General features: G+C 36.9%; 1 protein-coding gene across 6 annotated transcripts in view; it reads left to right on the top strand.

The window, feature by feature from the left end:
• Positions 1-16,711, top strand: part of si:dkey-178k16.1 (band 4.1-like protein 1) — a 140,043-nt gene that overhangs the window by 85,419 nt on the left and 37,913 nt on the right. For all 6 annotated transcript variants that reach the window (XM_056448787.1, XM_056448785.1, XM_056448782.1 and 3 more), the window contains exon 4: positions 12,149-12,253. In XM_056448787.1, the coding sequence (XP_056304762.1) occupies positions 12,149-12,253 (105 nt within the window). The remainder of the gene's footprint in view (positions 1-12,148; positions 12,254-16,711) is intronic.

The following is a 16,711-nucleotide window of genomic DNA, read 5'->3' as shown; positions in this document are numbered from 1 at the left end:
ACCTCGGAACACAGGTGACCTGTGGATTAGGGCGTACTCACACTATGTACAGTTGCCTTGAACCGGGCCGAAGCATGCTTGCCCTCTCTCCCATTTCCCCCGACGGCCCGCACTCACAATGCATTCGTGCCTGAGCATGCTGACGTCATCGATGATGCGCTGTTCAGTAAGCGCTTTCGTTCAGCACAGCGGAGATTTCTTTAGTTATATCCTTTTAATTGTTTGGAATGCAGTGACACGCAGTCAAATATTTCATCGAACAGATCAGCCACTTTTGACGCTCATAAACAATCATAAAGTCCTCGTGCTACAGTAATTAGGAGGTTTGCTGAAGCTGCAGCTGTCATGCAGTGAAGGGTTTGCGTCTTTAATAATCTACGACAGTTTGCGTTCACTGAACAGTAAGAATGATTAATAAATCCATATGAAACAGTCCCTTAAAAGTCACGTCTCGTATTTAGTTTTGGGCCCAAGTGAACTGCACTCTTGCACACCTCTTCCAACCGGGCCAGGGCCAGCCAAGTGAACCACGTCAGAGCCCTATTCAGAGCACTCACACTTCTCAAATGATCCGGGAAATGGACCTGGGCACGGTTCAGATAGCATAGTGTGAGTACGCCCTTAATCACTTTTTTTGGACTTGTAGGTTAATCCAACATTTATAACAAATCGCATCATTCAAATCACGTGTATGCATTTTGGCTTCCCTGTAAAATATAATGATGATGGTAAAAGTTCTGGTGGGACCAAAATGCTTTCTTAGGTTATTAATTAAAGGTGTTTTCTGTCACTGTTTATTAAGCCTGCATTAATGCATATTTAGTGTAAAGCTGCACAATTAAACATTAAAAGATCGTGATCTCAATTTAAACCCGTGCAACATGAATGATAAATCATAACGATTTGCATATGTTTATTAATCCTTTGAAGCGCTGCTCTCAAATCTGCGTTTGATCAAAGGAGATTCAGTTTTTACACTTTTTCAATTATTTACAAACAATTAAATAACACAGAAGTACTGGGAGAACAGTTTACAGTTCAGATATAAACACTGATGGTTATGGTAAAGATTAAAATCAATGGAACTTGACGCTGGTGAATGTTGTAGCAATTATATTGTTTAACCAATAGCTGGTGACAAACAACCATCAAAATTATGTCACTGAATGGGTTTTCAAAAATGATTGACCTATAATGAAACATGAAGTTTTATGTGTGATTAATTGATTAATTGAAAATAAATATGATCTGTTGTTCAAGATGTTAGATTTCTATATTTAGCATTATCAGCAGCAATACCAAAGAAAATTTTTCGTATTAAATATTTTCCTTTTTTTTCAGCTGGTTCTTTTTTGATTTGTATTTTTATTAAAATTACAGGTTCTAAGTTCTGTTTGTTAAAACCAATGGTTTTAGCAGTAATATTTTTGTATAAATGGACAGCAAATGACATTTGTCTCCTCCCTTTATTGCTGATCCAAAACATTGTCTGATCCATCACTCAAAAACCGTCAGAACCGTGACATTTGTGATCCGTTACACCACTTTCAAGAGTTCACACTAAGCTGATGATTGGTAATAAACTAGTTTGGCATGCTGTCCAGGGAGAGAGCCCTGAGCTCATGAGATCCTCGAGCCCGGGGCTCCCTCACGTGGGCAGGGCGAGAGGGGAGTTTGAGCTCAGGTAGCTCTCGAGAACACCCCCCCTCCTGCTGCTTAAGGATTGCTAAAGTGGTGTATTACTGGTGGAATTTGAATATGGTGCTGATTTGGTTTAGTCAATTTACTTATGTCTCAAGTTTTTGGACTGTGGGAGGAAACCGAAGGACCCGGAGAAAACCCACGCAAGCACGGGGAGAACATGAACTCCACACGGAAATGCTGTCCGGCCGGGTAGAGACCCGAGCCAGAGGCATTCTTGCTGTGAGGCCACAGTGCTAGCCACTGGGCGGCCATGCTGCCATATAGAGGAGAAGAGAGGGGGGGGGGGGATTCTTTAAGACAAAGATAACTAAAGGTAAGATGCTTGGTTATTTATACTGAGTTAGGAATCGTCTGATTGGTGGTTCGTGCATTAGTTTGACTCGGGGCCAGCCGTGTCAATCATAAGCACATGATCCTCTCGAAATGAGTTTAGAAATAAACTTCACAATGTGTATGTATCATATTTATTTATTATGTATATTGTATATTAATATGTATATTTAATTTGTATCACATACACATTTTATATCTAAATATAAATAATGCATTTTTCCCAAAGGTTTGCATACATATGTGGATTTCTATATGCACAATAGAAATACACAGTACACACGCATATATTATGTCGAAACAAACTTTTATTTTGGATGCGATTAATTGTGATTAATTTTTGACCAGCACTATTTATTTCAAAAGTAACTGAAACAATTTTACTTAAAAAAATAAGTATTACAATGCTACATGCTTTTTTTTAAAGTTAAAGGACCCTATCATACACCCGGCGCATGATGTGTTTGCCCCGACGTGTTGCTATTTTCAGACCAACTCAACCTTAATTTTAGGTGTGTTAAGGCACATTGTTGGCACGTTGCTATTTTGAGGAGCTAAAATAGACTAGGCATTAGACCAGCTAAAAAGCAGGTCTAATGTCTAGTGCAGAGTGTGTTAGTTGTGCGCCTCGCTTACACATCGCTTAAAACATGCAGCATGTATAGCAATACGCAAATATCTTTACACATGAAAAAGAATTAAAGGAATAAAATATTACAAAAATTATTACTTTCTACATAAATATAAAAAACACTTTTTTGTTTATTCATGACAACTTGCATTTGTATAATGTTATTATTATTAGCAGTATTATTTATTATATGCATATTTATAATTGTTTTATTAAAAACAAGCTTAGTACACATGTCAGGTTTTGGACTATATGAGGCATAGCAAGTGTGTTTGGTGTAACTCAGTTTTTTTAACCACACTTCGTTATTATTGCTCATTTATTCATTTGCTGGAAATTACAACTGAATTTAGAAACAGTTTTGAAACAAGTCTTTGCGCTTAACAAACTAAATTAATTATGTAAGCTAATGGTTGACTGTGCGTACAACACACCAGGAAAGAGAGAAAGAGAAAGTGAATGTAAAGGCCGAATGGAGGAGGCTCGTTCTTCATCCTCATGCTGCAGATGTCCTGTTTAACTGTTTTTCTTGCTAGTGAAGCGTTCAGTTTTTCCACTCACAAAGTCCACCATGTAAATAGCAAATGTGTCATGGTGCGACGAAACTGACTCTTAAAGGGAATGGGTGATGAGACTCTGATTGGTTTAATGGACATTATGTTCAAAACACACCCAGAACTCATTAAGAGAATAAGCACAACCCTGTTAGACCATACGCCGTGGCGCAGAGCGTATTTTTCCGTCCTTAAAATACTGTAGCGAAAGTGGATAGGGACATGTCCCCTAATGTTTTTGCAGCCTGCGCTTTAGACATTGCATCTAGATTGTTAAAATAGAGCCCAAAGAGATACAGAAGTTCTATAATAGTTTACTAATTTCCAATATCATATTATCAAACATGTTTGACTTGATTTATTTGTAACATATTTTTTATCCATACATTGAAAGTTGTTAGTGAGTAATAGATTTTTTTTTCTTCGTTGGGGTGAACCGTCTCTAGTATTTCAATATAAAGCAGTCTTTTTGATAGGGCGGCACAGTGGCTCAGTGGTTATCACTGTTGCCTCACAGCAAGAAGGTCGCTGGATCGAGTCCCGACTGGACCAGTTGGGTATATTCAGAGATCGTGTTTCTTCCTAAACTCATAAACTTGCAGTGAACAGGTAATGTGACTTTTTTATTTTATACGGTTCCTTTCACAGTATCGATGTTTTAATATAATTAAAATATAATCAGTTAAACAGACTTCAGCATTCATTTAGTTGCTCAAGAGTAAAACGAGATGAAAAACCGTTTACACACAAACGCCCATCAGGATTAGCAGGCTAGCGCAGAAGCTAAATTTAATATTCTGGGGTAAAATAACTGTTCATATTATAAAGACATGGCGGGGGAAATTGTAATTTAATGCAGAGCTTCTTGTACAATCTGAGACCCGCATTATATCGGATATCACTCAGCCATTGGAGATCGCTGATTTTTAAAGAAAACAGACCTTAAATGCGCAGATTTTGTAATGGCATACAGTTCACCGGAAAGTGCTTGACCCAGGTTACTGAAAAATGAAAAGTCCTTCTGCATACTTCCGCATATACCCGGTTGGCATTTCTGTGAGGAGTTTACATGTTCTGCCTTTGTTCATGTGGGTGTCCTCTGGGTGCTCCTGTATACCCCTCAGTCCAAAGAAATGCAGTATAGGTGAATTTAATAAACTAAATTGGTTGTAGTGTATGTGTGTGAATATAAGGTGTTTCCCAGTACTGGGTTGCAGCTGGAAGGGCATCCGCTGTGTAAAACATATGCTGGAATAATTGGCGGTTAATTCTGCTGTGGCAAAATATTCCGATGTAAAGGTGCAGGTTAAGAGGAGAACAGCGGCGCACCGTCAAAGTGTGGACCGAACAGGCGGATGTTGAACTAACACCCTTCGAAAAGTGAGTTGCCTCAATTGTGGGCGACACTTTACTGTCTGGAGTAGTATCCTTGTCTGTGGGAGACACAGATGTTTTAGAGGAACACTTTGTTAGGGTGGTTGGTAACACTTTATAATAACTACACACTATAAATCATTTATTAAGCATTAGCATGTAGTGAAATCATTATTTGTTAAGCATTAACTCTACATTAATAAACATTAGTTAGCAGTTTATAACTGCGGGTAGAAATGCTGTACTATTGACTTATAACCACAATTATAATGTGCTCAATAATTGTACTTTCATACTTTGTGACTGGTTGATTTTTCATTACTAAATTAGGTATTGCATTATTTACAAACCATTTGTATTTAAGAGTAGTTGGAGGTTTTTAAGATCATTTAAAATGAGTTAGTAAATGATTAATAAACTTTTGAAATCAACGTTTATATATCTTATTATTCAGGCATATAATAATAGATAGTTTGTATGTTAATAAATGCTTTATTAACTCAACTTCATCTAGTTTTGTGACCTAATCTAAAGTGAGGACTATTTATGCTTTATCAATCCCTTATAAATGACAAATAAAGACTCATTATCAAACGAACAATAATCTTTACAATCTTATCTAAAAAGTAAAATTACTGTAACGTTTAAACATGAATAACAGGAGTGTCAAAATATAACATAAAATTGGATAAAACAACAACAATATAATAAATTAACAATACAATAAGATGCAATGTTTAAAGTGTACAGTAATTTTATATTAGAGAAGCTTGCAAAGATTTATTTTTCATTTGATACAGTTTGATTTGTGTATCTTCAAACAAATAGTAATGAATAAAATCGTTTATTTTCTTTTTTACTTTTAAGATTTTAACTGACCCTAATTGTCATTTATAAGGGATTTACAATGCACACATAGTCCTCACTTTAGATTAGGTCACAAAACTAGATAAAGTTGAGTTAATGAAGTATTTATTAACATACAAATTAACTATTAGTATATGCCTGAATAATAACATGTATAAATGTTAATTTGAATAGTTTATTAATCGTTTAGTTTATTAACTCATTTTGAATAATCTTAAAAAGCAACCAACTATGCTTAAATAACTGGTTTGTAAATAATGCAATACTAAATATAATAATGAAAAATAAATCATTAACAAAGTAGGAAAATACAAGTATTAGGCACATTATACATGTGCTTATAAGTCAAGAATACAGCATCTGTAGCTGCAGTTATAAACGTTTATTAATGTATAGTTAATAATTAACAAATAATGAATTCACTATTTGCTAATACTTAATAAATGGTTCATAGTGTGTAGTTATTATAAAGTGTTACCAGGCGGTTTAGCAGCACCCCTCCGCTCTTATCAAGGCAGCGCCACCGGCATTTCAGCTGCCCAATCACATCTGAGCATCACATATTATTTGCACATTTATTGAATGGAAATGTTTCCCATTCACGTATATGCAAATTCGTCTTCAGATGGCGCCTTTATAGCAATGTGTGTGCAGTCGATCGCACCGATTACATTAGGAAAACCGGCAATCGCTGCAAATTGCACTTATATTTGGCTGGTCAACTGCATGGTATGGAAAGCTTATATTCCTGCTAGACATGCGGATGATCCCGTCCCATACAGCTGGCATTGCACGGCTCAAAGACGACTGGCTTAACCCCGAGCGGTCTGCCAGTTCCCTTTGGAAAGAACCATTTACCAGGATACTTTGTTGGTGCGATACTTTGTAGTGTGCAATTTAACATCATTGCCTCTAGGAGTCGCCAATGGAAATAAAACAAACACACAAGAAATACACGAATGCCAGACATGAAGTTGGCGCGGACCAACGCACATTCTCACTTTAATTTCGTTAGTAAATCCAAACGTGAGCGTGAAATCTGGCGTACGCAAAGTTTTTGTGTGTACGCAGCATTGATACATAAGGCCCCTGATCTCCTGATCAATGCCAGGCCTGTCTGTGTGCCCCAGATGATGGATTTTTCACCATTGTGAAGATCCACATTCATTGTAAGGAAATAAAAGCAGCCGACAGATAAACATCTCCTCTTCTGTTCGTGAGGTGAAAGAAATTCATATGGTGTACGAGTATGGCTGAACTGAAACGTCTAATGGCTCTGTCGGAACAATGGATTTTTTCTTTAGTTGATCAAAAGAAAAATATCTCAAGGGCCTAATATATCCAAAGTAATGTTAATGAATATTTCATTAATCCTTTCAATCACATCACCACTCATGAAATCGTTTGTCTCTGGAAACTCTAGAGCAACTTCTCTTTATTTAAGCCTTGCTGATGGACGCAAGCTGTGAAAGTACAAAACCACCTAAAATCACAATGGCAACAAGTACCACTGTAAGCCAGAACTCACACTGCTTTTCTTCACCCAGAGATCCATCAAAAGCCCGTCCTTCAAGTTTATTTTAAGCCAAAAACTATCAAATCACCTTTACATACCAAAAATAATGCTTTGGTGTAATTGAAGGGCTCCCTGACTAACTTAAGAAGCCTTTTTATGGTAGCACACCCACTCTCTTTTTCTCTCTCCCTCTTAAAAAAACCCTGTGTTTAGCCATGAGAGGCCAGGGAGGCGACGCACACACACGCGCACACACACAACCTCATCACTCCTGTTGCCATGGAAACAGCTGCGCCGTATCCCTGTCGCGGCGGGGTAACAGGCTCCCTGGGCGGCGAGTGCTCAGTATTTCTGTAGAAAGGCAAAGCCAGAGCCAGTGTCTCAAGCGTGTTGCATATGCCACTCTTTTGTGCAGAATGGCTGGGTGTGGTTGGAAAGATGCACAGATGCTCAGCCTTGAATTAAGACATGTAACATTTACACAAGGGCTGGAATAGAATGGAAGCTGCGCTAGTCTTTTCTTCAATACTATGATCTGTATAGGTTATTCTACAGAAGTGGTTCAGATTCAGTGTTGTTAACATTTTAAAAATATAATGTGTTTTGCAGTATTAATATGTTCGGTAGTGACGTTCATTATAGCTACACACAGATTTTTAGAATTTGAACACCTTTATCTCAGAATGAATGGACTAATCTACAGTACATGCTATGAAGAGAGAGAGACAGGATTCATTCCTGATCAAAAAGTAGGGTGTGGCTAAAACCAGTCTCAGCCAATCAACTAACAAATACACAGTAACATGAAAACCTGGGACAGATTCAAAAGGAATTAACTTCATTCTATTAAAAAATGTAATCTAAAATATGGATTTTTTTTAAACTTTTTTTTTAATTATCAAAAAGATCATTCTAAAAATAACAGAGGAAATAAAATGCATTTTTATATAATTTTTACAATAAAGTTTTGTGATTTTCCATTTAGGAAATTTAGGGGTTAGTGTTTGGAACAGCCATCTAGCTCCAAATTAAGAGTACCAATATATAATGATTTTAATTATATCAAACTTTCTAATCTTTAAAATACACCCACTAAGTACACTCATTAGGCACACCTGTCCAACTGCTCGTTAATGCAAATTTCTAATCAGCCAATCACATGGCAGCAACTCAATGCATTTAGGCATGTAGACATGGTCAAAACGATCTGCTGCAGATCAAACCGAGGATCAAAATGGGGAAGAAAGGTGATTTAAGTCACTTTGAACGTGGCATGGTTGCCCGTGACGGGCTGGTCTGAGTGTTTCAGAAACTGCTGATCTACTGGGATTTTCACGCACAACCATCTACATAGTTTACAGAGAATGGCACAAAAAAGAGAATATATCCAGTAAGTGGCAGTTCTGTGGGCACAAATGTCTTGTTGATGCCAGAAGTCAGAGGTGAATGACCAGACTGGTTCGAGCTGATAGAAAGGCAACAGTAACTCAAATAATCACTCGTTATAACCTAGGTATATGCAGAAGAGCATCTCTGAATACACAACACGTCCAACCTTGAGGGAGATGGGCTACAGCAGTGGAAGGCAGCATCGGGTGCCACTCCTGTCAGCTAAGAAAAGAAAACTGAGGCTACAATTTACACAGGCTCACCAAAATTGAACAATAGAAGATTAGAAAAATGTTGCCTGGTCTGATGAGTCTCGATTTCCGCTGAGACATTCGAATGGTAGGGTCAGAATTTGGCATCAACAACATGAAAGCATGAGTCCATCCTGCCTTGTATCCATGATTCAGGCTGGTGGTGTAATGGTGTGGGGGATATTTACTTGGCACACTTTAGGCACATTAGTACCAATTGAGCCTTGTGTCAACGCCACAGCCTACCTGAGCATTGTTGCTGACCATGTCCATCCCTTAATAACCACAGTGTACCCATCTTCTGATGGCTACTTCCAGCAGGATAACGTGCCATGTCATAAAGCAGTTCACTGTACTCAAATGGCCTCCACAGTCACCAGAACTCAATCCAATAAAGCACATTTGGCACCTCTGGCATTCGCAACATGGATGTGCAGCCAACAAATCTGCAGCAACTGCATGAGGCTATCATGTCCATATGGACCAAAATCTCAGAGGAATATTTCCAGTACCTTGATGAATCTATGCCACAATGGATTAAAGAGTTTCTGAAGGCAAAATTGGGTCCAACCCGGTGCTAGTAAGGTGTACCTGATAAAGTGGCCGTTAAGTGTAATTAGATTTCTTTAAATAGTAGAAGGATATTAAAAAACATCTACGCTTTGAATACTGAAATACTGTTTTTTTATGTGTATTATGAATGTTGGAGAGTAGTTTGCACCAAATCTGTAGATTTGTGGACAAGAACAAAAACAGTAAATCGGGACTTGTTTTTGTCAATCAGGAATTTGTGATTGGTGAATTTCATGTGAGTGACTGGTGGGAAAGTAAATACATGTAGATTATCAGAGAATGGGTGTCATTAAAAAGGAAGGTAAAGTTATTTTTATTAAAAATGAAGAGGACACATGTACTATATGATTTGAATGAAAAAGATTATAAACATCACTTTCTCTAAAGCCGCTGTGAAACAATACAAAAAGAATTGTGAAAACTAAATTGAACCTGACTTGATTTACGTTCTACATTCACCTCATTACTGATGCAGCAAATGGACTGAAACTAAACGGATCATTTACTTTCTACATATTAGCTTAAAGAGGTCACATGAAGTGTGTTTGTGTTTTTTCTTTAGTGTGTTACATAGCTGTTTGTGTCGTATTTGTATAAAATCTGCAAAGTTACACAAAGTTATCCACACAAATGATTTTTGTTCTTCCTAAAACAGAAGCTCTGCTGTAAACAGTTCAATCAAATTCTCCCTCACGTAGTCTCCCTCACAAGTCACAATGTGGAAATATTTGCATAATGCAGCCTAAATTAGGTGTTAGTGTTGAAGCTGCCATATCGTGGAGATGCTCTGTTTTTCGATGAAAACAAAAGCACTTTATTTGGCCTTCCTAAAGTGCAGGGGTGGGGGGGTAGGGTAAACTTTCTACCTTCAAATCCAAAACAAGTGAGTATCAAGTGCAATAAAGTAATGTTTATATTGGAAATTGGTTACACTTGTTTCTTTAACATTAAAGAACTAGTCATCACTAAATATTGCCAGTCCATGCTTTGTAATTATGATATTACCAAAGAGGTTAAACTTCTCAAAATGACTTATGATATGTGGAAAAGCACCACAATGATAGAGTAAATTATTTAATTCTTGACACTTTAAAAAAATGTTTATAGTAATAACATGTAGTTTGTCTAATTTGTTTAATATAATTATTACATATTTAAAAATAAATGAAGTTTTTAGATGCAAAAACCTATAAATGCCATCTGAAATTCTCCTTTAAAATTAGCATTTTTATCAGGCTCCCGTGTGTATGTTCAGTAATATCACTTTTATGGCAAATAATAAGTCCTGTTCCTGGTCTTTAAAGTGAAATATCTCAACACAAAAAAAGGAGGCTGAGAAAAATATAAATTTTCAATGGAAATTTCAGACGGCAATTAGAGTTTTTTTTGCATCTGAACTCTTCAAATATTTTTAATTTGTACATTACTGTCATGGAATCATTTTGCACTTTTGAGACGCAGTTTTTCTCATTTTATGGTTTATGTGAACAGGATACAGAATGAACTGCTACTATTTTGCACAAAAATATGGATGTCTAACAAATATCCAATATAAAAAACTTACTGCACTTACTGCAAGCATCTCACAGGCTCATTCTGAAAACGTAGCCCTATATACATTTCTGAAGATTGAGATTTATGTAGCCAGAGAAACGTATGCCACTTCGTTCGGCTTTAGAACAAATGCTACAGAGTGGTATGACGCCGTTCCTTTTTGCAATTACCAGATGACTGCTTACCTCTGTGTGGATAGCTATTACCAGTTTGTCCAGTGGCTCATGGCATACGTCAGAGAGTTTGAGACGCGGAGAGGAGTTGTTCAATGTAGTTCAAATCTGGCAAAGAACGGTTCCAGAAAGCAGGTAAGACAAAAACAAAAGCCAAAATATAAAACAAACATGTAAATAACAGGGTGAGAATGTGGTAAAATCTGAAAACGTGGTAAAAATCAGGCTGCCGCGAGGGGTTTTCTTTTTCTTTAGTTTTTTTTCAAAACACTGTCGGTTGGGTTTAGGGAAGTGGGTGTGCGCCGGTCAATCGGTGCTTTTTAAAACACTATTGGTTGGGTTTAGGGAAGGGGTTGGGTGGGTGATTGGTCTGTCTATCAGTCAGTCTTTTGACAGCAGCCTCTGGTGGACTTACACGAAAAAAGGCGGCACGAACGGCACTTGTGAGCAAGATTTGAGATCTCAAAAAGTGTACACAGCGGCCTCTGGCGGATTCGCAAAAACTGCAAAAAAAGTAGCTCCTGGGATTAATTTGGCCCTTCCTAGAAATGTATACAGGGGTACGTAATCAGAATGAGCCTAAGTTGATATTTTCTGAATGTTTCCAAATACTGTTGTTATTTTTATCTAGAAAATGCTCACCACCTTCATAATTAATTTATAAATGTGTTATATATGTGATGATTTATAAATGTTATGCAGTACTGTTTTGCTGATTCCTGACTATCTGAAGCATAAGCAATAAAGGCACCGCCCTCTTCAGAAAGCTCATTTGCACTTAAATACACACATACAAAACAGTGTGTTTTTGCTCACACTCAAAAAAATATAAACTTGAACTTTGAAACTGCACAAATAAATGTACCTGTGGGGTATTTTGAGCTGACACATTCTGGGGACATCAGCAACATCAGAGAATGTGACATATTGTCAAAAGTCATGACAATTTTGATACTTAAAAATATTCATAACGCAAACATTTCAAATCAACATCTTTCTACTTAATATGACCCTGGCTATCAAATACGATGTTGACAATCTCCAAAACATCTTTCATAACCTGATGAAAACCCAGGTATCATTACTTACTCAATGAAAATATACTTTGCCCTAGTAAAGACAAAGTGACCCTTCTGACTTTGATTAAAATGCTAGGGGCATTTTCTACAAAGACAAACACTTAATCAATCTCTTTTCACTTGTGCTCTTTCTCTGCTCATCAATCTAAACAGAAGCTCTGTAAAGGACAAGTGTTGCTGGATATGGTGTGTGAACATCTCAACCTGTTGGAGAAGGACTACTTTGGCCTGAGCTTTAGTGACACGGAGTGCCAAAAGGTAAGAGTTCATCACTCACATCAATCAATTGCACTATTTCTCATACATAATTATAGAAGTGCTTTAAGTGAATGTTCCACCCAGCTATGACAATACACTGGTAATTTACTCATCCTCAGGCCATCCAAGTTGTAGACATAAAAAACAACAAGCTTAAACCGTGATCTTTTATAATTGATGAAATTCAACAGGTGTCATTTAAATTTCAAAAATGCAGATACAGACAACACAAAATAAATCCTGGCAAATTTAGATCTTGTTAAGTGAAACATTTTAAGGAAATCAAACAGTATTTGAAACATTTTGACTTGTAATCTACCTCTTAGTCAACACTTTCTCTAGCATAACCAATGAGAAAGTGAACTGATGCCACTCAACACACCCCCAAACAATGGCATCAGTTGACACAATGTAAAACTATTTCTTAGTTAAACTTAAGTGAGTTAACAGAACTTAACATTTACATTTGTTCATTTAGCAGACGCTTTTATTCAAAGCAACTTACAAATAAGAAAGGCATCAGGTGATTCATTGTAAAGTGCTACAAGTGCTTCTAGTTCAATTGTTCTGATTTTGTTAGAAAAATTCAAGATAGAGTATATGGAGGGATTAGGAAACATTTTTTTTAAATGATTCTTTTTTTACTTTGAAGTTTAGTGTTCACGGAAAAGGTGACTTTTTATATTCCTTTTGAATGTTGTGATTTGACAACCAGATATATGTCATACTGGTGTATTTGTGGGAATAGCCAAAAATATACAGTACGGGCCAAATTATTAATTTATTTTATGCCAAAAATTATTACAATATTAAAGGGCTATGAGACCCCCCTGTCTCAGAAGGGTGTTTTTACACCTCTAGTTTCAAAAAGGTCAGGAAAGTGGGAGTCCAGGATTCCAGCTTTGTTTAGGTGGGAGTGTCAAGTGGCAAAAGAGGGAGGGGTTTGCATGAAAAGGGGAGTTTCATTACGTGCATGTGCTGATTTTCACAGCGGCAACACAAACACAGACGCAGGGGAGATAGACAATGACATTACATGGACATAAGTAATCGAGTTATTTGCTTTAATTTGAATAAGACAATACTATGATTAAGGTGTTTACATGAGTTGCTTTTTAAAAAAAAAAATCCTTTCATGATCCCGTTTTACATGTTATAGCACATAATTCGATTAACATCATTGCGTCACCACGCTATCCACATTTCCTCCGGAGTTTCATGTAATTTTGAGTGTTTCATTCTTAATTTGTTGACTTTAACTGCAGTTTGGCACTTTCACTTTCATTCAGAAACATTTCATGCATGCCCCCATGGCAAACAAGATAATTTAATGGAATTCAATACGGCACGGCAAGTGGAAGAAAAAAAAACCTCCGCATTTCGTGATGAAGGTGTCTGTGGTCCTTCACTCGATAGAGTAAGTGCAGAGAATAGTGTCAAACAGCCATGTGTGTATAGACTATCCTGTCACAAAATGTGGCGAAATCATACATGGCGAAAATCCTACACAACGGTAATAGTTTCATTAAAGTGTTTACATGTTTACATTTGGAGAGCAGCATTTACAGCGGATCTTTCAGTCCATAATATTGTAGAGATAATATTGTAAACTAAATCAATTTGACTAAGGTATGTCTTTAAAAACTGAAAGAGTACTGCTGACGATAATAACTAACTCTGCCATCTGAATAAACATAAACACTTACCAAATCCGTAGAGACAGGACAATCAACACCAACTGGAATTACAACTTTTTTTAAAAGGAGACAAGTGGCAAATCTGGATTTCACCATTTCCAGATTTGAAAAGCTCTCGGGTAAAAACTGTTCCTTACAAACATATTTTTGTCGCATGTTAGCAGACCACTGTAATCCACACATGTGGGTCCACACGCGAGTGATGCTCTCGTCGCGGGTAAATAGAAACAAAACCTTTGTTGCAGCACATTTATAAACGCAACACTGACGACCCATGTCTTCGAACAATTCTTCTTCTTTCACTTGTTTGAATTACAGTTGGCAACACAATGTGGCGTCACTTTGAAAACTGTAACAGGTCAAAGGAGTCTTCGAAGGTATATCATGCATATTAATGAAGTTGCATCTCATTCACAATAGAGTGCGCTGATTGGTTCGAACCAAGTCCTTCTCATTTATTAATGAACAGATGTGCTGAAAAATCCAAACGTCACTTTGTACCCGCCGGGTACATTAGATCTCCTTGCTGAAATTTACACAATGATTTCATTGTCGTGATGTTGCTTCAAAATTTCTTTTTAAACCGGACAAATGAACTTGCTCTAACCAACGCAAAAACAACCAATTTTCACTTTTTTTTGTGTGAAATATATGTGTCCTAATAGTGTTTTTAGCAACGTGGGACATATATATGACTGTCAACATCTCAAAAAATGTGTTTTGGTGTTTTGTGAGTCTTATATATATATTATTATTATTATTACTGGTAATGTGCATTGGTAAGAACTGAATTTGGACAAATTTAAAGGTGATTTTCTTCATATTTATACTTTGTTTAACACACAGACTCCAGATTTTCGAAAAGATGTATCTTGACCAAATATTGTCCTAACCAACCATACATAAATTAAAAGTTTATTTGAGCTATATTCAGCTTTCAGATGATATACAAATCTTATGACTTATGACTGGTTCCATGGTCACATGTGGTATTGAGGAGATAATTCCACCAGCAAAGAACAGGGAATGAAAAGCTTCTGGAAAGTAATTTTGGGCCTCTCTGTGATGGTGCTTACCAACTGAAGGTTTTTGGAGGGAGTGTAGACTTTCAGAAGGAAGTGAAGACACTGAAAAAAATTATTCAAAGATGATTCCTTGGATTTACTCAATTTTTTTACGTTAAGTGGTTGTAAACAATTTATTTGGGCTGAATTTAATCAAACAAATTAAGTTAACCATTGCTCAATTTAATTTGTTTGTTTAAATTCAACACAAATAAATTGTTTGCAACAGTTTTGCATGCAACAGAGCCTGTGGTCTTTCTGTATGCAAGCATCAAATGTTCAACTGAATATACAGTAAGCTGCAAATGGTAGCCAGTGCAGGAAGATAGGTGTGATGTGGGCTCACTTGACCTTGGTAAAGACCAGACAAGCTGCAGAATTTTTGATAATTTGAAGAGGTATCACAGAGCATGATAAAGTCAAACCAGGAAAGCACAGCTAGAAATAACAAGTGCTTGGAAAAGAGGTTGTGCACCAGGTTCTGTAAGGAGAGTCTGATCTTTTAATATTGTGAAGAGCAAACCTGCATCATCATGCTGTGTTTCCTATGTGATCTTTGAAGCACAACTGCAGATCAAACATCACCTAAAGGTTCCTGATTGAATTAAAAGGGATAACAGTAGATGACCCCAACTGAATGGTGCAAATATGACATACCGTACAGCTGGAGCTACAGGGAGAACAAGAAGCTCTGATCCATGAGGAACCTCTATGTTTAGCTGGTGTGCTTTGGAGAGCTTTCTCCTATTGGTCACCCTGCATGATTTGCTGGTTAGATAAGACTCAGACCAGCAAAGTGGGTTCCAATAATTCCCATTGAGGAGAGGCTGGATAGAAGAATCAATGATTCAACATGAGTAGGCTCAATTTTAAAATAAGCTTTGTTTCAAGTCACACTGTCAAGTCATACTGTCATACTGTAAGCCAAACTTGCTGTGTCAACTGAAATGAAAGAAAAGGAGTACATTCAAATAACAATGGTGCTATACTGTAATGTAATGTATAATGTAACGTAATGTTATAATGCTATAATGTGCTATAATTTTACTGTACAGGAATGCCTAATCTTCCTCTTAAAGGGTCAGTGTCCTGTAGAGTTTATTTCAAACCAGTTTCAACACACTTGTCTAGAAAGGTCATATGAGCCGGTTCAGGTGTATTTGATTAAGGATGGAAACACTAAACACTGCAGGTCAGCCAGTCTTCAAGAACAGGTTTGGACACTCATGATTCAGTAGAAAATGAAGTACTGCAGAGTGTGACAAAAAAGTAGAAAATGGTCTCACAGTGCTTACAGGAGACCAGATGGAAAACGTAATGTGTCTCAGCTGAACATTTGTCACTGGATCTCTGAAAACGTATGCTAATATCAAGTGAAATAACTTGGATTTTATGAATCACCCAGGACCTTGGGTTCAGCTATAAACCATTTTTAGAGTTCTTGAGAAGAAAGTAAGACACCTACATCTTGGATGGCCTGAGCATGAGTAAATGAACCACACATTTTCATGGTTGGGTGAACTATTCCTGAGTATTCAGAGCAGATATTGATGGTTCTTTTTGTTATTTTATGGTAACAGTTCTCTGAATGCCAGTGATGTACAATATATCGGTGTCAAACAACAAAAGTAATTTTTATTGTTACAGTCAGGTAAGAAAATAAAATGTTGGGCAATGGAACCGCATGAAATGCATAC

The sequence above is a fragment of the Danio aesculapii genome, chromosome 23 (genome assembly GCF_903798145.1).
Source record: "Danio aesculapii chromosome 23, fDanAes4.1, whole genome shotgun sequence".
In the NCBI taxonomy this organism is placed as follows: domain Eukaryota; kingdom Metazoa; phylum Chordata; class Actinopteri; order Cypriniformes; family Danionidae; genus Danio; species Danio aesculapii.
Note: the sequence above shows the minus strand (reverse complement) of the source record. Positions and strands in the feature narration are given on the sequence as shown.